Raw genomic sequence first — 27,315 nt, 5'->3', positions numbered from 1 at the left:
ACATAGGTAGTGATTTTGCTCATTCACCAAACACTCGGCTTTGTGAGAATCACGGGTCTTTCGGATATGACATTAAAGACAGAGTTCAAACCTAAGACGTAAACATAGGTAGTGATTTTGCTCATTCACCAAACACTCGGCTTTGTGAGAATCACGGGTCTTTCGGATATGACATTAAAAACAGAGTTCCCGTGTCGCGACAGGCGTTGGCACGTTAAAGAACATCCATTGCTACGGCCCTATGCGCTAAACATAGGTCTAAATTTGAGGTATTTCATCTACAACTTGTAACGTCTCAGTGTGACGTAAAACGTACAAACATCACTTTGTGTTACAATGGTGGACCGCTAGCAGCCATTCTCTCGTCATACGGGACACCTTCACAATGACACACTCGTTACTAGCTTGAACATACGGATGTATATTTAATTGCAGGGATAAAATTTAGGAATTCATTTCAAAATTAAGGATTATCTCCCTCATGCATAGCTCTATATTTCCTTTTAGCTCTTACAGGTTTATTGTTATTACGAATTTCCAAAATTGCGGCTGGAGCATCATTGAAGAGACATTATAATGTCGAAATGCGCATCCGGTGCATCAAAATTGGTACCGTATAAGTTTTACATTACGACCCCTAGGGTCGAGGCCTCTGCTGTTGGACTGTTAATCCCCGAGGGTCTCTACAGTCCAATAACTAAGTAATTCGTTACTAGCTTGAAAATACGAATGTATATTTAATTGCAGGGATAAAATTTAGAAATTCATTTCAAAATTAAGGATTATCTCCCTCATGCATAGCTCTATATTTCCTTTTAGCTCTTACAGGTTTATTGTTATTACGAATTTCCAAAATTGTGGCTGGAGCATCATTGAAGAGACATTATAATGTCGAAATGCGCATCCGGTGCATCAAAATTGGTACCGTATAAGTTTTACATTACGACCCCTAGGGTCGAGGCCTCTGCTGTTGGACTGTTAATCCCCGAGGGTCTCTACAGTCCAATAACTAAGTAATTCGTTACTAGCTTGAAAATACGAATGTATATTTAATTGCAGGGATAAAATTTAGAAATTCATTTCAAAATTAAGGATTATCTCCCTCATGCATAGCTCTATCCTTGGACGAATTTGGCTCCAGTTTTTGACACTCTAGTTTTTCTTTTAGCTCTTACAAGTTTATTGTTACTTCGAATTTCAAAAATTGCGGCTTGACCACTGGGACCCCTTCACAATGACACTCTCACCACTCTATAACCGCTGGGATCCCTTCACAATGACACACTCACCATTCTGTAACCATTAAGACCCCTTGACAATGACACACTCACCATTCTGTAACCATTAAGACCCCTTCACAATGACACTCTCACCACTCTGTAACCACTTGGACTCCCTTTACAATAGTGTACTCACCATGTCGTTCCTCCCGTTGGGTTCTCCATGATACCAGTTAGTGTATGTAATATCATAGTTGTCAGACCAGAATAACTCACCAGTGGTGCGCTTCTTAAGACCAATCCAGGGACTGATATTTAAACCCCTCAGGAGAGTAGTCAAAAATGCTACAACGTAAAGAATTATCATATCAATGTGATTATTGCATAGGAAATACAATATTCCACATCAGGACACTACCACAATATCACGGTTTTAAAATTCAAGTAGTTTAATTCAAATTTTGATATCACGAAATTATGATTTATCATCAACATATTCTTACAATATATAACAAGAGTACCGCAAACGGTACATAATACGCCCGTGAAATGCTTACATAGGGTGTTTTTCTTGTGCTATAATTTGTATAACTTTGCTTCAGGTAGTATCAGCCATTATGAGGCTGTGACAAACTTTCATATGAACAAAGGGTATTAGCTTAAAAATCCAGATTTCCTCAAAATGGACCAAGTTCAACAACCTGTAATTTTTTCAAAAATTGAAGAAAACCAAAATCCTTCCCCAGATGCACATCCTCAATACCCATACAAACACTCCACAAAATAAGATGGTCCTCACTTGAAAACTGTGGGAGGAGTTGGGCAGACAAATTATGTACCCTCCATAGAATATTAAGTTCAACAACCTGTAATTTTCTCAAAAATTGTAGAAAATCAAAATCCATCCTACATGCACATCTTCAATACCCATACAAACTCTCCACAAAATAAGAAGGCTCTCACTTGAAAACTGTGGGAGGAGTAGGGCGGACAAATTATATACCCTCCATATAATAATTATTTCCAAATAAAGGGGAAAAACTCCTGGAAAAAAGGTCCAAATAGATCAAAATTGCAGTATGATCTAGAGTGACCCACAAAGAAGCTACACAGCAAGTTTCGGCATGGTATGTGAAAGGGAAATGAAATTATAAAGAGAAAACCCCGAACGGACGGACGGATGGACAGACGGACGTACAGACATCGCTGTACCATAATACGTCCCGTCTAAAGACGGGCGTATAAAAATGAAGACATTGTAATTGCGATAATGTATGCAGATATGCACAACTGAACCCTCTTAATGTTAGCTGCAGATTTGTAGGTCTCTGGGAAAATATTTGGACAGACCAGATATTTTCCCCAGAGAGCTACATATCTGGATCTACAATTACTATAATGTGCACAGAGAATGACATCATCATTGTTAATACTACAAGTTATACAAAGAATGACATCAGGAATATTACAAGTTATACAGAGAATGACATCATTGTTAATACTACAAGTTATACACAGAATGACATCATTGTTAATACTACAAGTTATACAGAGAATGACATCATTGTTAAATAATGCTACACGTTATACAGAGAATGACATCATTGTTAATACTACAAGTTGTACAGAGAATGACATCATTGTTAATACTACAAGTTATACACAGAATGGCATCATTGTTAATACTACAAGTTATACAGAGAATGACATCATTGTTAATACTACAAGTTATACAGAGAATGACATCATTGTTAATACTACAAGTTATACACAGAATGACATCGTTGTTAATATTACAAGTTATACAGAGAATGACATCATTGTTAGTACTACAAGTTATACAGAGAATGACATCATTGTTAGTACTACAAGTTATACAGAGAATGACATCATTGTTAATACTACAAGTTATACAGAAAATGACATCATTGTTAATACTACAAGTTATACAGAGAATGACATCGTTGTTAATATTACAAGTTATACAGAGAATGACATCATTGTTAGTACTACAAGTTATACAGAGAATGATATCGTTGTTAACGTAGTTCCACACTCCTGTGACGTCATAAGATTGTGCAAAGTCAATAATTTAATGACTGGAACATAAATTTTGTTGGAGTCTTTTTCAATAGTTATTGTAAAAAATCTTGTTAGCCATAAAATATTTCAAAAGTCTTAGTTATATTTGAATAGTCAATGATGCGTTTCAAAATATTGAATCCAAGGACAATAACTCTGTTTTCATTAAATCATTTATCAAGTCTATTATGCAATAGATTTCCTATATTTTTCACAAACATTTTACCAAGGTGATAAGGAATTATCATATGTATCTTTTCATGAAATTACATAAAATTTTAATCCATGAGTGGTTTTGAATAGCTCAGTTGTATGGTGCCAGACTTAGGGTTTTTATGGGGGTATACATACTCTGGAAGCTATAGATTTGAAATTATTAAGGAAAGGTATGGATTTTTTTCCATAAATAACTATAACAGATGTACATCTACTAATATAAACAGAAAAAATGATATGTAAACCATGCTATAAGGAAATTGTGTCCATATTTGTTTTTTTTTTAAACATTTTGGAGAATAAGGTTAATTCAATAATTTTGCACTTATTATACTAAAACTTGATGAACATATTGAAAATGACATGTGTTTTAGTTATTGACATGTTTCCTGATAAATAAATGCAATTAAAAATTTTTGTTGTTGTTTTTATTTTAAAATAACAACAGATAACTGTTTCCAATGAATTTCATAAAAATCTACATAGGGGTACATTACTTCAGTAGTGTCTGTAATGAAAATAAATCTGGAAATCCTTAACTAATTTGCCTTTTCTCATTACTCTGAATGTTAATCTATTGATTCCCAAAAAAAAAAAATGCTACCTAAACCCCAAAAATCCAGGACTAAGGACCCACCTTAATATTACAAGTTATACAGAGAATGACATCATTGTTAATACTACAAGTTATACAGAGAATGACATCATTGTTAATATTACAAGTTATACAGAGAATGACATCATTGTTAATACTACAAGTTATACAGAGAATGACATCATTGTTAATACTACAAGTTATACAGAGAATGACATCATTGTTAATACTACAAGTTATACAGAGAATGACATCATTGTTAGTACTACAAGTTATACAGAGAATGACATCGTTGTTAATATTACAAGTTATACAGAGAATGACATCATTGTTAATACTACAAGTTATACAGAGAATGACATCATTGTTAATACTACAAGTTATACACAGAATGACATCATTGTTAGTACTACAAGTTATACAGAGAATGACATCATTGTTAATATTACAAGTTATACAGAGAATGACATCGTTGTTAATACTACAAGTTATATAGAGAATGACATCGTTGTTAATACTACAAGTTGTACAGAGAATGACATCGTTGTTAATATTACAAGTTATACAGAGAATGACATCATTGTTAATACTACAAGTTATACAGAGAATGACATCATTGTTAATACTGCAAGTTATACACAGAATGACATCATTGTTAATATTACAAGTTATACACAGAATGACATCATTGTTAATACTACAAGTTATACAGAGAATGACATCATTGTTAATACTACAAGTTATACAGAGAATGACATCATTGTCAATACTACAAGTTATACATAGAATGACATCATTGTTAATACTTTTTAGAATTGAACACCGTATTCGCTAACGTGTCTTGCCCATAACGTTTGATTTACAAGTTGTTGGTTTGTTTTGAGCAAGGTCCGGTCTTTTTTGTTTTAGTTGGGTTTGTATTTTTATTTTAAAATAACAACAGATAACTGTTTCCAATGAATTTCATAAAAATCTACATAGGGGTACATTACTTCAGTAGTGTCTGTAATGAAAATAAATCTGGAAATCCTTAACTAATTTGCCTTTTCTCATTACTCTGAATGTTAATCTATTGATTCCAAACAAACAAAAAATGCTACCTAAACCCCAAAAATCCAGGACTAAGGACCCACCTTAATATTACAAGTTATACAGAGAATGACATCATTGTTAATACTACAAGTTATACAGAGAATGACATCGTTGTTAATACTACAAGTTATACAGAGAATGACATCGTTGTTAATATTACAAGTTATACAGAGAATGACATCATTGTTAATACTACAAGTTATACAGAGAATGACATCATTGTTAATACTGCAAGTTATACACAGAATGACATCATTGTTAATATTACAAGTTATACACAGAATGACATCATTGTTAATACTACAAGTTATACAGAGAATGACATCATTGTTAATACTACAAGTTATACAGAGAATGACATCATTGTCAATACTACAAGTTATACATAGAATGACATCATTGTTAATACTTTTCAGAATTGAACACCGTATTCGCTAGCGTGTCTTGCCCATAACGTTTGATTTACAAGTTGTTGGTTTGTTTTGAGCAAGGTCCGGTCTTTTTTGTTTTAGTTGGGTTTGAACTGGTCCAGGACAAACTACACATCTTGTGAGTTTTTAGTAGTCATGACATGCTGCTAAATGATACATAGAAATCATTCTCTGGTAAATATTAAACCAATACTTACATCTTTCAATATCCCCTAACGAGGAAAAGAGAGTTTCTCAAACGCAATCCATTTTCTACATTAACGCAGCGGGAAAGCAACCCGATTAAAACTCAATCTTGAACATTTAGGATAAAAAATTCGGTACCAGTCCTGATATGAAGAAACTGATTTTATCCTCTTTCGAGGACCAAGTTATTTAGGATTTTAAGGACGTGTCCCGCATCACAGAGAACAAGCTTAATAAAAGGACTTGACAATGTGACTGCAGATGGAGCTGCAGGGTTTAAAACCCTCGTAGGAATTCTGAGAAACATGGAGACCTACACACCTGATAATGACAAGATATGCAGTTCAAGGAGTACACAGAAAATTTACTTGCGGCAAAATTGTACCTAAAGAGAGACTTACTAAAAGATGAATATTATATACTTCCGAAGACGTAGAGGTACACGTCACGATATGTTTGCATTATACTTTCATTTTAAAAAGGAATTGCATTGTGCGAATTGAAATTGTGTCTGTGTTGTTAGGGAAAATGTTATGGTGATATAGTTAAACCCAAGGTCTCCAATATGTTCGACATACCAGTAGAAAATTATATGGAGGTACGTTTGCAATATATTCTTATTTCAGTGTAATTAAATCGTACAACTTGAAATTTCCTGTGCGTTGTTAGAGAAAAGTAGTTGTTTTGTTGATATGATTAAGCCCGATGTCTTTAATGGGTCCAAATGTATTGTGGAACATGATGAATTGTATTGATTTTCAGTAAATATAATCATCTCAATGCATACATTGCATATTCTTGTTTTAGTGTGTTAGAAATGGACCTGAAAGAGTTGCCTAGCAACCATTACTGTGGGTGTTTCCGATTCTTTTGATTTATATTTTGAGTACACCTTGTAATGATCGTTTAGAAAATATGCATCACAACTTGGCACTTTCCCAAAAAAATGTAGCCATACGTATCTAAAATATCATTGAATTGTCAAATGGATAGGGAATTAATGAATATCAAAACAATGGTCATTCCAAAGTCCTCAACGGATACCATATAACTTACTATTGTGTAGCTTTATTTTGGGGTCACCTAAATAGATTATCACTATGTTTGAAAACATGTTATTTTCATTTTGTGTACAAATCAATTTTTTCCCCCCTAATTTTTCACTTTACAAAATACTATACACTGGTTTGATATGGTAACACATATATTTCATTTTCCAACGCAACTATTCTCGGACAGAATTTTACTCTGCATGCCTTTATATGTCATTATTATGAAGATTTATGGGAAGTTTCATTAAAATCCAAGATTATTAGTGTGCCACCCTTTTCATGATTCTTGTATGGACTGCTAAATAATGAAACTAATCAATACACAGACATTTCCTACCATCTGCCGCAGACAAGATCTGGTGATTTTAGAAATACTATCGCATATCCAAGCTTGTCAGGATATGCGCATTTATCTCCGTAACTGTATCATTGTCAGTTTTTACTAAAAGGGAAAGGGGGTTGTTCTTATTTATTCCGGGAAATTTAATTCTGCAATAGTCTAATATATAATTGACACGTACACATCACTTCCTTTCTGGAACATTCTTCCAAACGGCGTGGCCATTCAAATTGGTGCAGCATAAATTGTTATACATATCCCACCCCACCCACCCCTTTTCCTGAGCACCATACTGCTGCTTGTTTTTTGGTTCTTTTTCAGGTTGATCTACCGTTCCATGTCCTATATTCGTCGTGGTACTTTTTGATATGCGTTTCGGCGCACCCCAACTCAAATGGAGGAGTGCACCCAATATTCTGCAGCTTCATGCCATGAACTTCGAAAATTTGCAGTATTGATTGATGATTTAATTGCTGATTGAATGATTGAACTGTTGAACTGTTGATTGATTGATGTAATATCTTAATTCTTGTATTGATTGATTTATTGTATTTGCATTTGGTGACGTTGTGCACTTGCGTTTACCCAGTGCACAATTCGCCCATCTGGGGCCGTCACATTTGATTGATTGTTGAGGGGGCGTCTCTTTGGTAGCCCCCAACCATCACCGCGGCCAAGAGCGCCAAAACAAATAAATACCGTTCGTTATTATAGTGGTTGTACATTGTTATTTTTGGACAGGAATCGGTGATAAATGTACATGAACTCAACTTGCAGTGTATATCCATTGATAAAATCTATAAGCATCAAGAGATCTGTTTTATATTTTGAAACGATCAATTTATTCCATTCGAATTCACCCGCATTAATAAAAAGAATAAAGAAATATTTCATTAATAAGAAGAATAAAGAAATATTTCATTCATAAGAAGAATAAAGAAATATTTCATTCCCCGGCATTAATAAGAAGAATAAAGAAATATTTCAGTAATAAGAAGAATAAAGAAATATTTCAGTAATAAGAAGAATAAAGAAATATTTCAGTAATAAGAAGAATAAAGAAATATTTCATTAATAAAAAGAAAAATAAAGAAATATTTCATTGATAAGAAGAATAAAGAAATATTTCATTCATCGGCATTAATAAAAAGAATAAAGAAATATTTCATTCACCGGCATTAATAAGTAGAATAGAATAATATTTCATTAATAAGAAGAATAAAGAAATATTTCATTCACCGGCATTAATAAAAAGAATAAAGAAATATTTCATTCACCGGCATTAATAAGAAGAATAAAATAATATTTCATTAATAAGAAGAATAAAGAAATATTTCATTAATAAAAAGAATAAAGAAATATTTCATTAATAAGAGGAATAAAGAAATATTTCATTCCCCGGCATTAATAAGAAGAAAAAAGAAATATTTCATTCATAAGGAGAATAAAGAAATATTTCATTAATAAGAAAAATAAAGAAATATTTCATTCATAAGAAGAATAAAGAAATATTTCATTAATAAGAAGAATAAAGAAATATTTCATTCCCCGGCATTAATAAGAAGAATAAAGAAATATTTCATTCCCCGGCATTAATAAGAAGAATAAAGAAATATTTCAGTAATAAGAAGAATAAAGAAATATTTCAGTAATAAGAAGAATAAAGAAATATTTCATTAATAAGAAGAATAAATACATTGATATCTCCTTTAATTTACTATGCGTAATGCAAAAAGAAGTGTATCTAAGTTTGAAAAAAATATACATACATATGTACATGTATAATATCTATATAAGTAATGGAGATAGTGGATTTACCCATGAATTATTTACAAATTTTTATTGTTTACATAGGAAGTAAAAGTGCATTATGGGTAAGCAAATGAGCTCAATTAACACAGTGTTAGCCAACCGGTATGTTAAATTGATTTTGAACAACAGAATTTAACCATAACGTTATATACTCATATGGTTTAGACTTAAATTTAACCAGCTTTGGAAAAAGCGCACCCAGGTCGATAACAAATCAAAGATGATTGTGATAGTTCATTCAACGCTAGAATCTCGAATTAGCAACGGGTGACTGATCTGATTATCTGACGAGAGATTGCTACATTTGTAGTCTATAGCAATGCCTGTTTTACATAATGATTTCATTAAAGAATAGTAGATTGTTTTACATAACCATCATTAGGAATTAGTAATTGATCTAGTTACTTGTTAATGTTACAAGGTTAGCACGGCGCCATTAGGAATTGTCTGTAAGGCTTGGTCTCTTACCGTTATCCAGGTCACTATTGATGCTTGCCAAGTAGTACTTTTCCGCGCCCTGGGTCATACAGAACTTGGAAGCATAGTACCAGGTCATGGGCGTGGTGAAAATTCGGTAACACTTATTGTTGTATCGGTCGGCCGTGTACCCCGGGGGACAGTTACCCCGGATCAATGGATGTGCAGGGTTTTTAGGAACAGCCCAAGGTGTCTTCTTGCACACAAACCCTTTTCTCTTAGAACAATGCGCATCATTCCATTTTCCTGAATCAAAGATAAGATATATTATCAGTTTGGACAGTACCAGCTAAGATATTCAGGGTGTCCAGGCGTAAAGTACTGGTTGCTCAAATACCAGACTGGTTCTTCAGATCCCAGTCCGGTTTTTTTTTCTTCCTCTTGTATGTGTAAGTTATTCACACTTTCTCTACATACACATTTTTAAGCTTGTTAGAAACTCCATGACATTCTTTTGTATGACATTTATGTACCAAAATTAAGTATTGGTTGATTGATTTCTATTGTTTAACATCCCTCTCGAAAAAGTTTCATTCATAAGGAGACGTCATAAGCAAGGGCTGCAAAAGTTAGGCCTATGTTCAGCGCTTATGGCCTCTGAGTAGGGAGGGATCCTTATCGTGTCTCACCTCTTGTGACACGGGATCTCGGATTTTGCGGTCTCATCCAAAGAACCTCCCCATTTAGTTGCCTCTTACGACAAGAAAGGGGTACTGACGACCTATTCTACCTCTGATAGAATATGGGTTTTTTTTTGGTGGAAAGAAAATCCTTCGGAGGCCATTGCGTGAACGTAGCGGAATAATCCGAGGATTGCCGATTGAGAATAAACTGGACAGGACACTTTTTAGCTGTTGTAACTAATGGACGCCTCTTTGTTGAGTTCACCGGTGTAATAATTTTACCATATAGTATGCGTAACCACGCCGCTCTCTTTCGATAATTGTCCGATCAACTCTAGTCTTGCATCCACTTTACCCCGAATTTCCTCATCAAGTTTGAGAATACGATTAAGTTTATTAACACAGAATTTACAAGCGTAACCACTGCTAATAATGCGAATTTCATTCAATGAATGCTTAAAATCTTTACTTGCTTCTGTAAACAGATTTGTAGTTTTTGTCCGTTATTACTCGTAAACAAGTACTGCACGTTTTAGTTATGAGTGCAGTCATTAAAATATCGAAAATATGTTATTGTGACTGTGATTGGTCATTTTTTTTTAACGTCATTTCATAAATATTCATGAAAATAGAGGGTTTCGCTGCCCATGCAACCCCGGTTTGAGGTAGGGTAAGTACTACCGGACTTAGTAACCGTGGCTAGCGACGATGATGAGATGCATCATTGCTTATTTTCCCTTTTCATATGTGTACAAAAATACATTTCAATTGTATGTTGATGATCATAATCTCAATAAATGTAATAAGTTGCAAGCATCTGATTCATGAAGTGTTCACTTATACACGTGTCAGGAAAAATGTGAAGATCAGGAACTGTGATCAATATCATAAATAAATATTAAAAATGAATGATGAGCAAACACGGAGCCCTGTACACATCAGGGGTGAGATCATGTGCCTAAGAATCGCCTGTTTGTTCACACACTCCGTTATCATTTATATTGCATTCCGCAACAACAGTTACAAGGCAGTCTCCTTTTCGATAACGTGACAGTTGGTTTTCCATAGTGGAGACATCGTGTAATTGATTAGAACGTCAAAATGGAAAGCGTTGAAAAGCTGTTTTGCAAATGCTTGATAACAAAATAAATTCCCGTCAACCTAACGGCATGGCATAATATATAATATGCTAAATACAACTATAGAAAATGTAAATATATGTCTTTCAGGGTTTTGAATGTATACGAGATGATGCCTCCAGCCTCCTCACACCTGGTGTATTATTTAAGGAACGTCAACGCGCTCCATTCAATATGGTGGTGTAAATTGATTGATTGATTGTATACTGTTTAACGTTCCGCTCGAGAATTTTTCACTCATATGGAGACTTCACCACTGCCGGTGAAGGACTGCAAACTTTAGGCGATGTTCGGCGCTTACGGCTCTTGAGCAGGAAGGGATCTTTATCGTGCCACACCTGCTGTAACACGGGGCCTCGGTTTTTGCGGTCTTATCCGAAGTACCGCCTCATTTAGTCTCCTCTTAAGTCAAGCAAGGGGTACTGAGGATCTATTCTAACCCGTATCTCCATTTACCTATCGAATCTCTGTTTGATCTTTTTGATAGAAACGTTGTTCCAGTTTTGACATACGGTTGTGAAATTTGGAGTTATGAAGATCTTGATATTATTGAACGTATATATTAAAAAGTTTTGAAACATATTTTTCATTTAAAGACTAGTACACCCTTCTATATGGTGTATGGCGAAACTGGGCGTCTTCCATTATACATAAATATTTTTACGAGAATGATTTCTTTTTGGACTAATCTACTGACTTGTAAAGAAAACAAAATTGTCTGTGTATGGTATAAATGTTTACGTCTGCAACATTCTAAAAAAGGTATTAGCAATTCCTGGATCAGCTGTATTCACAAAATCCTGTCTTCATGTGGTGTTCCAAATATATGGGACGGGCAACATTCTTTAGACAAAAATATGGTCCTTGCTATTGTTAAACAACGTTTAAGTGATCAATTCATTCAAAAATGGGAAAGTGATATTCAAAAGGCCAAATTTATAGAATTTTTAAGTCCCACTGTGGTAGTGAAAAATACCTTAAAAATTCACCTATTCAAATTAGAAAAATATTTATCAAATTCAGAACCTCGATCATCCGCTCCCAGTAAAGACAGGCAGGTGGGCAAATATTCCTTTGAATCAAAGATTTTGTACACTTCGTAATTCAGGTCAAATTGCAGACGAGTTTCGTTTTATTTTAGAATGCAAATCAATGTGTGCCATATGAAAACAATTTTTACATTCAAGGTATTGTACAAATCCAAATGTGGTTAAATGTTCTGAAATAATGTCAACTACAAGAGTCAAAATAAGTGTGACAAGAACGACTTAACAATCGGTATGAAACAAGTGAGACAGCATTTGACCCTATTATAGGTTGTATTGGCAAACTAGATCGTTATAGCGACCATAGAATTTGGGAGATGCTGACTTGAAGCAAGACTGTTGAAAGCGCTGCACCATCAACTTGTTTGTCAGTAGCCTTTCTCGATGTAAAAACTGACGATACGCAGAATAATCTCTTGCGTATCGAATCATTTGAGAGATATAAACACCATATGCAGGTGATAATGGAATATTGCTACATAAATATGGGTAGTTGATGATGGAGAAGCTGAAAGCATCCCGTTTGTCATAAAGTTGAGTTGTAATAGTTTACCCGTAATATCTACTTTCAATAAAATATCTAAGCATGAAGCAGAAGTGGACGACTCTGTGGTGTCTTTTATTTCGAGCTCACAGGGATATATCGAATCGACATATGAATGAAAATTATTATTGTTAATAACTAATACGACGTCGATATATCTAAATGTCGAATTGAAGGCCACAGCAAGATATTTTTTCTTCGCACGTAGAATGTTTTGAATGAATTCTGCTTCATGAAAATATAAAAACAAGTCAGCTAGCAAAGGAGCACAATTCGGGCCCATGGGAATTCAACAGACTGTTGGAAGATCTGATTACCAAAGACCACGAAGATGTTGTCAAGAAGTACTCCAGGATATTTTTAATTTCAATTTCAGAGTACTTGTGCGTGGAATCAGAGTGGTATTTATCAAAGTAAGTTTTTAGATGACTGATCACTAGATATGAATATTTCCGTTTTTCATTTTTGTTGAAGAAGCAACTGTCTATGATGTCAAAAAATCTAGTGTTTAATTTATCGTGAGGAATAGTCGTGTAAGGTGTAGAAAAGTCATACGTTTTGATGTTGTTGATTTGAGAAAAGTTTTGTGATTTAAAGTTTACTAAAAGTTCGTTAGAATTTTTTTTTTAGAATACACATTTGATTTACACCACTTTTGGAATACATGTATGTAGTCACTCAATACGTTTGAAGGTTCTCCTTCACAGCTGTTAATATTTTTGAGAGGAGCAAAAATAGGGGCTTGGTAGAACATTTACTGGATCCAGCAATGTATCTTTGTAAGGGTTTTTATGAAGTGTAGGAATCTAGTATAGGTACGGTAACTCATATTCATCCGACCCATTGACTGGGATATTACGAGGGTTGTTCGATATGTAATGTGTATTGTACCACAGCGCGAAAACGCTTTGCACAATTTTGTGATGATAATACTCTTGAATAGCTCTATTCAATAGCTTTCCAACGGTATAAACACTAGCCTTCAGCTCCACATAGTTTCAAACTTATAGTTATTTCAATAGAGCCAGTCGTTGACCACTGTTGTAAAAATGGTTGGGAAACGGATTGAGAATATTGAAGAAATTAGAACTTATATAAAAGTTCGCACAAAACTCGGTCATTCGGTAATGCAGATTTTTTTTTACTGAATTGGGGGAAGTTTATGGGTCTGATAAAATATCTTATGAGACAGCTCGTAAATGGAGAAAGACATTTCTGACTGGCACAGAGTCCGTCAAAGATGCAACAAAATCTGACCGACCTGTGACTATAACAGCCAAGGCAAATGTCTCAAAAGTCAGGGAAATAATTGAAAGTGGTGGCAGATACATGATTCGTGATATTGCCCAAGCTGTTTGCATATCGCTATCGCAGGTGGATTTCATGTTGAAGCGTATTTTGAAAGTAAGAAAGATATCTGCCAGATGGATACCGCATATATTGACAGATGACCAAAAACGGGTTCGTGTACAAACCGCTAAGCAACTGCTCAAATGTTTCCCAAATTCAATGAAAGACAATTTGCAAAGATTGTTACTGCTAACGAAACATGGGTTCACTATTTCGAACCAGTAAGAAAAATTGGAAACAAAATATGGCTTACTAAACACGATAGAAGGCCTGTAGTTGCCAAAAGAACCATAAGCACAAAGAAGGTTCTTTATTGCATATTCATCTCATGTGATGGTATAGCTGTACAAATTCCGGTGCCGAAGGGCAAAAGTATTACAGGTCGGCAATACCGAGAAGCTCAAGAAATATCATCATAAACAACGCCCTGTGTCAGGATTTAGGCATGTTCGTCTACTTCATGATAATGCATACTTAAGGGGATGCTTACTCCTCCTAGGCACCTGATCCCACCTCTGGTGTGTCCCGGGATCCGTGTTTGGCCAACTCTCTATATTGTATTGCTTATAGGAGTTATGAGATTGATCACTGTACGTTATCTTCACCTTTCATCACATACATCTAAGCTTGTGAAGCAATTTTTGAAGTCGGAGAAGGTTACCGTCTTGCCACACCCACCATACTCTTCAGATCTAGCCCCATGCTACGTTTTCCTTTTTCCAAAACTTAAAACGTTCTTATCTGATCGTTGTTACAAGTCCCGACAAGCCCTTGGCTCAGGCATGTGTCAGTGCCTCAGAGGTCTACCTAAATCAGCGTACCGTGACGCACTTCAGAAATGGATTCAGAGATTGGAATTATGTATTTCAACCACGGAGAATACTTTGATGTAATGTTCATTTCACTATTTTGAGATATCGTACAATACACATTACATATCGAACAGCCCTCGTAAATGTTTCTAAAATTGAAGTATAGTTTTGAAGAACGTCTTCTTTTGAAAGGGCTGTTGGAGTAGAAGTAAGTTTACTAAAAGTGGAATAAATGCCGAGGTCGTTTAAAATACAGTTGTAATGATGAGTCTTACAAACAAAGACAATGTTGCTACAAGCTTTGTCAGTCAGCTGGAACCAAAATATATTCCTCATGTAAATCTATCTAGTTCTTTTATCACTCATGGTTTGCTAAACACAGAAAGATAGATGGTACATACTTTTGTTTTGATGTGTCTAATGCGAGATTTTAATATTCCTCTTATAATTTTCACCCATTTTGACAATCAAGTTCTTTTTCATATTTAATCCATTGTCCGTCATAATCTTCGATAGGATTCATCAGAGCTTGATCAGTATATAGGGCTCATGGCGGGTGTGACCGGTCAACAGGGGATGTTTACTCCTCCTAAGCACCTGATCCCACCTCTGGTGTGTCCAGGGGTCCGTGTTTGCCCAACTCTCTATTTTGTATAGCTTATAGGAGTTATGAGATTGATCACTGTTCGTTATCTTCATTTTTTATAATGGAGATGAAGTTTGGTCGCCAATTGAAAGATCAAGGTTCTCTGTATTTGGGACCTTTTAAAATGAGTTATTTTAGGTCCTCATTTTGAACTATATCAACATCACCAGTTATGACATGTCCAGCTGGACTATAGTTGAAAGAAGACGAAGAACAAGAACACGTAGGTGGAATAAGTATAAGATGGTCTATATCTACGCACTGCAAAGTTTGTTTATAATTATAAAGTTTGGATGCAGTAGAAGTATATTTGTAGGAAATACACGGTGTAGACTTTAACTTGAAATATGTTGGAATACAAGACTGAACTCTTTCATAACGAAGAATATTGCTTATGTTGACGGAATCTATTTCTCTGTTTGTAAATTTAAGCTTAAAGTACTAGCGGCATGCTTCGGAAGGAACATCATCCACGACCCGCAGTGGTTTCAAGAGCATATGAGTGGCAATATCTATAATCATAGAGTTCAATCTATATTTTGGTGTTGAAAAATCCAAGCATAGACTAGCTTTGGCTTTTTCAAATAACGTATTATTCAGTATTATATCAGGATAAGTGCACATAGAGTATAACATTGTGACTTTCTTTGTAATAATCTCACCATTCGAAACCTTCATTTCCACACAGTCTTCAGCACCGGAGAAGTCATTAGGTTCCCCTGGTAGCCAGTTCAAGTACGATACAGAGAGGCCATCAGACCACCTGGTGATAAAATGAACATCAATAACTCAAATTTGTAATAACACAAAGAGGAAATTGAGAAAACATAAGGGAAAATATTTTATTTCCGGAAAAACGTATGATACTGACAATAAAATAATTAACTGAAAGGGAAAGGCAACCACATTGTTGCTTTTATGAATGAAGTATTACTTACCGATATCATAAATGACAGTCTTTAACAACAAAAATCCCTACTTAACGATGAAATCAATATTAATTTATCTTATATTCTAAATAACCCACCGTTAAGAAAGCGGTCATTGAAGTTTAATTAATGACTTGACACCGTCGGATCCGGTTTATTTCATCAGCAACACCGTAAACATGACAAATCACGAACAATTAAGGTTTGGAGCCGTATAGATTTAAGCCCGTTCTTTCGCAAGAAGAAATTGAGAAAAGACGTTCAGTCGAATCGCAGACCAGGCAGACGGTACACGTTTCTTCATACAAATGTCCCGAACCTTAGCTTGTCATAACGCAGATGGGTCCACAGTTTACATGGTATTTTCTTTTCATATGACTTGGTTGGGTCAGGAATTTCGAGAACCCCCCCACCTTTTTCACTCTACCATTCTCATTAGTGCAATCGACGAGACAGGAAGGCATCAACCTATTTTTAGTAGAATCTCATCAAAACCGGAACAGACGGTGTGACGTCAAAATCATTGATTTTTGTGGTATTGAATACAAAAGAGTTCCATATCATGGCAGCCTCTCTAGATGGTGGGAATTTCAATTTTTAACGTTTTCCAATTATTACTGAAGGTTATGTAGGTCGTATATTAACAGAATAGTATGACAAATTCTTATCATATAATTTATCCTATCATTTATCTTGTAATTATTTTGGGGGTTGCCTTCCCCTTGAAGTAAAACACCACCGGTCGAAAAGACCCAGGTGGTCGAAGCTAGACCATGTTACCCTAGCATTCAAAAAGTTAATCTCTGTAAAATTTTAAAATTAAAAAAAAAAAATGTGAAGCGCAATAATTTCTATTCCTATAATAAACAAAGAAGACCGCCTAATTTTCAATTTATATTCTTGAAAAAAGTATATCAAACATACTCGACGCTAAAATTACAAGATATACGTTTTCTATTTTACTATTTTTCAATTTTATTGCAAGGCAATGCCCACAATATTTGATATTTTTTATTTTTTGGTGGTGAAAGGAAAAAGTACAATAACTGATATAAATTTCATATTAGTTATTTAAGGAAATGTAAAATCGTTTCGTGATTCAAAACCCAGGGTTTGAGGAACCACAGAGGAATTCTACAAATCCTACTATAAGAACTTGACACCGATATTTATGAGTGAAAACCTACTTTTGTACAAAGAAGAACTTAAGGAAAAATGTCCTCTTACTTGTATGTACTATCAAAGTCCACCTCACTAAGGCCGATCCACAAATCTGTAGCAGAGGTGTGCGAGATCTAAAGTAAAATGAATATCATATCTAATAGTCAACTATTTCTATACATGTACCTATTTTTGTATGCAAAAATTATTAACAAGTTGTGAAGATTTAGAATAAAATGCCTATATAATAAAGGGCTTCTAAGAGATCTGTGATAATGATTCTGTGATAATGATTCTCTATGATAAGAATTCTGTGATAATGATTCTCTGTGATAAAAATTCTGTGATAATGATTCTCTGTCATAAGAATTCTGTGATAATGATCTTCTATGATAATGATTTTCTATGATGATGATTCTCTATGATAAAAATTCTGTGATAATGATTCTCTATGATAAGGGGTCTCTATGATAACTAGTCTCCGTGAAAACGAGTCTTCTTGAAAACAAATCTCTATAAAATCGTGTCTCTATGAGAACCTCGATGATAATGAGTTTCCATGATGATGAGTATATCTACTGAAAATCCGCTGGGCACAAATTGTGCTTCCGTATTAGATGACCTGCATTTGTAGGAGCCAGATTTTTTTCAAAAGATTTTGCTTGAGAAAAAAAAATATCTTGCTGTGGCCTTCTACCCACATCAAGATACATGTACTCGTATATCGACGATCTATTTACTATCATACATACGATGATTCGGCATATCCAGTGAACTTGAAATAAAACTTACCACAGTCTTTCACATCGGTTTCAAATTTAGATATTTCAATGAACAGATAATAATTCAGCTTCAGGATCTTCGTCGTTAACTCCTCATATTTATGTACCAATATTTCATTATCACCTCTGTATGGTGTTTATGTCTCAACTGATTCGATACATAAGAGGATGTTCTTTCTATGAGAAAATTTCAAACTGAGATGAAATACTGAGAAATAAGTTGATGTAACAGGGTTTCAACCGTCTCATCTAAAGGCAGAATTTCATGACCGTTATGATTATCTAATTTTCAAATACAACCCGTCATTGGGTTGAATGCTGTTGGATATGTTTCATATCATTCTTTACTTTTGATTTTGACTACGAATTATTCCGGTTAATGGATCAATATAGAAGGTTCACAGTGGATATAATTGGTCAAGAGGTACTGCTGATTCTTTCTAGACATCTGATTCTACCTCTTTTGTTTCCAGGGGTCCGTGAAAAGGGGAAGATAACGAACAGTGATAAATCTCATAATTCCTGTGAGGAATACATATTAGAGCGTTGGGCAAACACGGATCCCTGGACACACCAGAGGCGAGATCAGGTGCCTAGAAGGAGTAAGCATCCCCTGTCGACCGGTCACACTCGCCGTGAACCCTACATGTATATCTTGATCAGGAAAATGGAGTTATCCGTAGTCAAAATTAGTGTGCCAAGAACGGTATAACAGTCGGTATGAAACATTTGAGCCAATGATAGGTTGTATTGGCAAACTGGATCAATATAATGATCATAAATTTGCAAAAGCGGACTTTAATCAAAACTGTTGATACCCCCTGCAACATCAAATTATTAGTCAGTAGCCTGTCTTGATTAAAAAAATGATCATATGTAGAAGAAGCTCTTGCGTATCGAATCAGTTGAGAGATATAAACACCATATGCAGGTGATAATGGAATATTGCTGCATAAATATGGGAAGTTGACGATGGAGATGCTGAAACCATCCCATTTGTCATACAGTTGAGTTGTCAGTTTGCCATTAAAGCCTACTTTCAATAAAATATCTAAGTATGATGCAGAAGTGGACGACTCTGTGGTGTCTTTTATTTCGAGGTCACAGGGATATATCGAATTGACAAATGAATGAAAGTTATGATTGTTAATAGACAAAACGTCGTCTATATATCTAAATGACGAATTGAAGGCCACAGCAAGAGCGTTTTTCTTCTCATGTAGACGTTTTTGAATAAATTCTGCTTCATATGAACATAGAAACAGGTAAGATAACAAAGGAGCACAATCCGTGTCCATGGTGATTCCAACAGACTGTTGGAAGACCTGATCACCAAAGACCATAGAGATATTTTCAATGAGGAACTCTAGCGTATTTTGTATTTGAACTTCAGAGTACTTGTGCGTGGAATCAGAATTGTGTTTAACAAAGTAATTTTTTGGATGACTGATCACCAGATATGAATATTTCCGTTTTCCATTTTTGTTGAAGAAACAACTGTCTATGATATCCAAAAATCTAGTGTTTAATTTATCGTGAGGAATGGTCGTGTAAAAGTTTTGCGATTTCAAGTTTACTAAACGTTCTTTAGATTTTTTTTAGAATACACATTTGATTAACATCACTTCTGGCATATGTAGTCGCACAGTAAGTTTGAAGTTTCTCCTTCATAGCTGTTAATATTTTCACGAGGAGCAAACATATGGGCTTGGTAGAGCACTTACTGGATCCAGCAATGTATCTTTGTAAGGGTTTTATGTAGTTTAGGAATCCAGTATAGGTACTGTAACTCATATTCATTTGACCCATTGACTGGGATATTAAATGTGTCTAAAACTGAAGCATGGTTTTGAAGAATTTCATCTTTTGAAAGCGCAGTTGGAGTGCATTGTATAAGTACGATTACCAAAAGTGGAATTAATCCCAAGTTCATTTAAAATACAGTTGTAATAATGAACCTTACAAACAAAGACAATGTTGTTACAAGCTTTGTCAGCAGGAGCCAAAACATATTCCTCATGTACCCTATCTAATTCTTTTATCACTTCTGGTTTACTAAACACAGAAGGATAGATGGTACGTACTTTTGTTTTAATATGTCTAATGCGGGATTGTGGGTGATGTTGTACATATATTGTGGGTGATGTACACATATATTGGGTGATGTTGTACACATATATTGGGTGATGTTGTACACATATTGTGGGTGATGTTGTACACAGGTCTGGGCTGATGATGTAGACATAACTGGAGTGATGCTCCAATATTGTACTTTATATTACCTCTCTTTGCACCGGTACTGTCCAGTGGTAGAGTTCAAGCACTCACATTCATAATCACAACCATCCTGCCATTTCTGATCCTGTTGGTATCCTTGTCCCTTGTATACACATTGGTCTTGAAATAAGAATTGTCAAACAATCACATGGCAATAATTTAAAGTGCAACATGTTCTTCAAGTTTTGGATGTAGCTAAATATTCTAATTTTATATCATATTTTATATTCATAAATTTCTAGTATTGCATGCACATGTAATTGTGAGTTACTAATCATTATCTAGTTCTTTGTTCACGGCGAGTGTTACATTTCAACAGTGGTACTTAATGTTCATATTTAGGGCCACTTTTGCTCATACTCGAGATTCAGGTTAACCGAGCTTCAACCGAACGGAGAGAGATTCAACTCTTATACAATGTATTTTGACATTTGAACTCTACACAACTAAACTACACTCTCGTGGGGCCTAGAGTTAGTGTGGTAGCAGTATGGCTCTTGTAATAATACTATTGTGTCAATTTTTATCGATAGTTGGTTGATTGTATATTGTTTCACGCCCGAGTCGAGAATTTGTCACTCATATAGATACGTCACCATTGCTGGTGAAAGGCTGCAAAATCTAGGCCTAGTTCGGCGCTTACAGTCTTTATCGTGCTATGCCTGTTGTAACAAGGGACCTCGGTTTTTGCGGTGTCATCCAAAGGACCGCCCAATTTAGTCACCTCTTACGACAAACAAGGGGTACTGAGGACCTACTCTAACCCGGATCCGGGAGGGGGGGGGGTGGGGGGTTGAGGTGGTACTGAGGACCTATTCTAACCCGGATACACACGGAGTTCAAACGATGGATGTTAATTAGATGGATTATCAAAGGAACAGAGTAAAGTTTTGTGCGGTCTAGATTAACTACTACCTGTAGATTCATTACTGGTCAACCATCGGGACATGAAAAAAGCACAGCATTTTGTTTAGTTTCTTGAATAGACTACCTCTTGATAAATCAAGGCAACCTATGCAGCCTCTATCCTATCTTCTCATTTGTATAAACACTATGTGGTATTATATTTAAACGAAGAGGTTTTTAAAATAATTTACCAAAAGTTCTTCATTAATTTATCATTTTTATAATGTGATAATATGTGATTGATGTACATTCTTCATATATTCCTAAATGCACGCGAGGAGTTTCTCGCCGCGTAATTTCACGAGAAGTACCACTCGCGAATTAAAATTCTCGCATTTACTTTTATATTTTTGAATTGCATGTAAAAGTGTTTCATCAACAGACGACTCGCAATCTGCAAGTCATTTCGCGATATAAGTATTTGCGTAAAATGATGAATCTAAAGTAGTTGGAAGGAAAAGTGTTAGGCAACGCTAATCAAATACTGATGGAGAAGTAATAAAATCGTTATAACATATCATATATATGCTTAAGAAATCTTCCTCTTGTACCATTTTAAAACATGGTAGCAATTCGTAGACGTTTCAAAAGTATGTTGTAAGTATTACATCCTAAATGTGTTACATATTTAAAATAAAAGATTTTTGTGCATTCTGCATGTGGCGTTTACAACGTTTAAGCGTGTCATGTCTCCAAAAAGAATGTAACACTGAACTGTCAACAACTTTACTCGCAGTATTCCATAATTTACCACTGAACGGCAAATTAAGCAGTAAAACTTATACGGCACCAATTTTGATGCACCAGATGCGCATTTCGACAAATAATGTCTCTTCGGTGATGCTCAACCGAAATGTTTGAAATCCGAAATAACAATAAACTTACTAGAGCTATTATAGGGGAAAACAGAGTGGCAAAAAAGTGGAGTCAAATTCGTCTAAGGATAAGAGCTATGCATGAGGGAGATAATCCTTAATTTTGAAATGAATTTCTAAATTTTATCACAGCAATTAAATGTACATCCGTATTTTCAAGCTAGTAACGAAGTACTTAGCTACTGGACTGTAGAGACCCTCGGGGACTAACAGTCCACCAGCAGAGGCCTCGACCCAGGGGTCATGATGTAAAACTTACACGACACCAATTTTGATGTACCAAATGCGCATTTCAACAAATAATGTCTCTTCAGTGATGCTCAACCGCTTGATCAGGTAAACGGAGAAATGTAAAATTCCCACAGATATCAAAAACTTGTACACACCGAGATATTTTCAAATAAGGAGAGAAACTTGTATATACAGAACTATTTGAATTAGAACAGAAACCTGTACAAACAGAACTACTCAAATTTGAACAGAAATTTGTTCACACAGAACTATTTAGATTAGAACAGAAACTTGTACACACAGAACTATTTGAATTAGAACAGAAACTTGTACAAACAGAACTATTTGAATTAGAACAGAAACTTGTACACACAAAACTATTTGAATTAGAACAGAAATTTGTACACACAGAACTATTTAAATTAGAAAAGAAATAGGGTGTTGCATCGAAACGGGAATTTTCCCTAACCGGAGTTCGGTGCCAGCACTCGTGACGTAGAACTGACCTACATCCATATTTATACTCTTGTTGCGTATTTGCCATTTATTCCCCAGTACTAAGGACAAGCCTAATACAGTTTATGTGTCAATACATTGTACGTGTAGTCTAAACATAAATAGTTTTAAAATCGTGAAAATTAAATTGTGTTTTTTTTCTCTTTTGAGTATCAGATACAATGTATACGGTTACATGTTACGAGTGTATCAAATATTTAATATTATATACTACTACAGTCTTATACTCGTATACTAGTATGTATTATTTCTACAACCAACAGTTAGCAACTGTACATGACTCTAACCACAAACAAAATATGGGAAGTTTAATACGCATTAATACAGTTCAACAAAATTGTATGTACATACACATGAAAACATTAATTCACCATAGCAATATGCTACTGGAATACATAACATCTTATCCTCTCAAATTGTTTAACGGTTATTTACCTTGTTTGGCGTTAACAATTTGAACACACAGAACTATTTGAATTAGAACAGAAACTTGTACACACAGAACTATTTGAATTAGAACAGAAACTTGTACACACAGAACTATTTGAATTAGAACAAAAATCTGTACACTCAGAACTATTCAAATTAGAACAGAAATTTGTACACACATAACTATTCAAATTAAAACAGAAATTTGTACACACAGAACAATTTCAATTAAAACAGAAACTTGTACACATAGAACTATTTGAATTAGAACAGAAATTTGTACACACAGACTTATTCAAATTAAAACAGAAATTTGTACACACATAACTATTCAAATTAAAACAGAAATTTGTACACACAGAACAATTTCAATTAAAACAGAAACTTGTACACATAGAACTATTTGAATTAGAACAGAAATTTGTACACACAGACTTATTCAAATTAAAACAGAAATTTGTACACACAGACTTATTCAAATTAAAACAGAAATTTGTACACACAGAACTATTTGAATTAGAACAGAAATTTGTACACACAGAACTATTCAAATTAAAACAGAAATTTGTACACACAGAACTATTTCAATTAGAACAGAAACTTGTACACACAGAACTATTCAAATTAAAACAGAAATTTGTACACACAGAACTATTTCAATTAGAACAGAAACTTGTACACACAGAACTATTCAAATTAGAACAGTTTGTACACACACAACTATTTCAATTAAAACAGAAACTTGTGCACACAGAACTATTCAAATTAGAACAGAAATTTGTATACACATAACTATTTCAATTAGAACAGAAACTTGTACACACAGAACGATTCAAATTAGAACAGAAATTTGTACACACAGAACTATTTCAATACCCCGGTTTCGAGATACGTTCGAGTTATTTCCCTTTGAAGAACTCTCGTACATAGTTTACATGCTATTTTCTGTGCAGTATTGTTTTTGAACGTCAGTACATGGACAGCTAAAGGTGCTTTAGGAAAAACCGACGAAAATATAATAAACAGGAAATTGAATGGTTTTGTTGTTGGATATAGAATTAATTTCAGGAGTGAGTAAGTGAGGCGGGATTTCATTAATATATGTATTCATTCTTGCTTCGAACTGGTGAAAAAAAACCCACCTGTCTCTCTCGTTCAATAAATTATATATCCAAGAACAAAACATCGAATATCCTCTATATCTGCGCCAAGAGACAATTAAAACCCCAATCAAACTCTTTATCAAATACATGTATTCAGTCAAACTATTTCACGTGTGCGTCGTTTCACCTCACATTCTTTAACTTCATCAAACTATCCATCTAGTTACCATAAAAAAGACATATACACTGATGAAACTAAGTTTATAATCCTCAGCATTAACACAGTGGACAACATTCATAAGGATTTAATTTCTAAGTGCTGATTGAGATTTTCCATATCGCCAAGTAGAATGACATAATCTATGGAACTCAAACGTGATGGAGAGTATAAGAATTCAATTGTACTTAACATGAATAATGAAACATATTAATTAAGAAGAATACCGACCTTGCGAAAGCGCCACCACGTGGGAAACGACGACAAACCAAAGAAAGAACGTCGTCATCCTTAAGTCGTACGAAACGATACAGAGTCAGAGAGAGAAGTCTGTAGATATAGCACCGTCTGATGGATGGACCTCGTACGGAAGGCCAAGGTAATGTGGTTTTTAGGATAAAGTATGCTAAATGTTAGTAAATAAAATACACGTAAAAGAGATTGACGCATTAATCCTGATGCCATTATCAGGAGACATATTAAGTACAACAAAATACACGAAGTTGAAGAAATATTTAAGTTATGAAAATTGTTAACATTGATTATTTACAATGACATTGGAAACGAATATTTCATTTTCAGCCTATCTTTATGTAAACTGATAAGCTGTGGAATGTCCACATTAGGCAACGGGGTCACGTGGCAAAACAAATTGTACTTCCGTAAACTGTTTCTGAAATGGAGTGGGTGTCGAAAAAGGACTGGTGTCACCATCCCATTTCATATGATAGTGATTGACTTCTCCCTGACTACTAGTAAATTGTTTATGAGTGATCTGACGTGTTTGGTGTAGCTATATGTACATGTAGCTTTGAATACATCATTTGAACACGCAGAGGTAAGGGCCTTTTCGATATCTAGGCAGGTTTGCGAATATATAAACAAATGTAAAGTTGAACATCATAACTAAATTAGCATTGCACGTACCCCTAAATATTAATAAGAAGCCTTGGCATACAACAACAGACAAAATATAAGTCAAACATATACAATGACAATTGCAATACTAGTATATTACATATTCAATCACAGTAAATGTTTCATACATGTAATTGCAGAGATAAAAGTGTTCTGTAAATAATAACACAGCCATGAGAATTCTCCAAGCCCGAGGGTCTTCGACAAAACATCGAAATATCCAGGGTTTGAGATATCTGAAGTTGTCTTCTAATTTCGTTTAAAAAGGTTCGCACCTGACATTTGGAGTAATGTCAATGTTTTTGGGAAGTTTTTTTTTTTTAATTTCTACGTTGAAGGAGAATTACGAAATTGAAAAGAAAAACTGGGGTCGCAATGCTTGTTATTGAGCTACAGTGTTCTTAACATGACCTTTTTGCACTTAAAGTTTATTCAATTAAATTTGATATGTATGTTGGTGTCAACACAACATAAGCAACATAAATCAATCATTACATAAAATAGATACATAATCATGTCTTTAAAAAATGATTCAATACAATTAACGGAAATAAATAATGACCTTTTTGCACTTTATTTATGAAAAAATTCATGATATCGAATTTGAGATTTTAAAAAGATATATTAGGAGTAATGTCAATTTCTAAAATTTCACATAACTTTCAAGATCTTGTCTTAAAATTTAAAATGGAACTAAAAAAAAGGAGGGGGGTTGGAGACCACATTTTTGAATTATTGGCGAAAATGTTAAATTTTTATACAAAATTTCGAGTAAATTTATTTAAACTTTTTTAAGAATTGGTGTTCTATTTGGAAAAATATATCAACCAAACGAATAAATTACAACATTTGATCTAGTTCCAAGTCTCAAATACTTGTATCATAAATTATAAATTGAAATACACATATAGGAGTATAAAAATAGAAGACATATTAGATGAAACAGCAACTGTAATATCACGCAGATTTAGAACGTTTTGATTAATATACATGTATCCTTCCGCCACAAAATATAGTCCCGGCAAACCCTTTCAAAATTTCAATTGACACATTTTTTGTCCAACTGGATATGGTTCAGTAATAGATGTGTAATATGTTTGCACTGATGGGATTAGTATTGAACCAGTAAATACTTAGTTGTAGCATCCTGCGCAGTTGTGCTCAAAAGCTCAGGAGCTTATTTCCATAAGTGACTTTCCAAATGTTTCTATATGTTCACTTGCACTGTGAATGATAATCATGTGTTCTGGATTTTTTTTTTATCCCAGTAATGAATTAATTAAAGTTATTGTAGCAATTAAAAGAAAA

At 34.4% G+C, this 27,315-nt stretch overlaps 1 protein-coding gene across 1 annotated transcript in view; it reads right to left on the bottom strand.

Moving 5' to 3' along the window:
* Window positions 1-25,556, bottom strand: part of LOC125659993 (macrophage mannose receptor 1-like) — a 32,895-nt gene extending 7,339 nt beyond the window's left edge. Inside the window, exons 1-6 of the mRNA XM_048891834.2 lie at window positions 25,321-25,556; window positions 20,818-20,932; window positions 17,820-17,887; window positions 16,326-16,426; window positions 9,495-9,749; window positions 1,417-1,565 (exon numbers count right to left, since the gene is read on the bottom strand). Coding sequence (XP_048747791.2) covers window positions 1,417-1,565; window positions 9,495-9,749; window positions 16,326-16,341 — 420 coding nt within the window. The 5' untranslated portion in view covers window positions 16,342-16,426; window positions 17,820-17,887; window positions 20,818-20,932; window positions 25,321-25,556. The remainder of the gene's footprint in view (window positions 1-1,416; window positions 1,566-9,494; window positions 9,750-16,325; window positions 16,427-17,819; window positions 17,888-20,817; window positions 20,933-25,320) is intronic.
* Between the last annotated feature and the right edge of the window lie 1,759 nt (window positions 25,557-27,315).

The sequence above is a fragment of the Ostrea edulis genome, chromosome 9 (genome assembly GCF_947568905.1).
Source record: "Ostrea edulis chromosome 9, xbOstEdul1.1, whole genome shotgun sequence".
Classification (NCBI taxonomy): Eukaryota; Metazoa; Mollusca; class Bivalvia; order Ostreida; family Ostreidae; genus Ostrea; species Ostrea edulis.
Note: the sequence above shows the minus strand (reverse complement) of the source record. Positions and strands in the feature narration are given on the sequence as shown.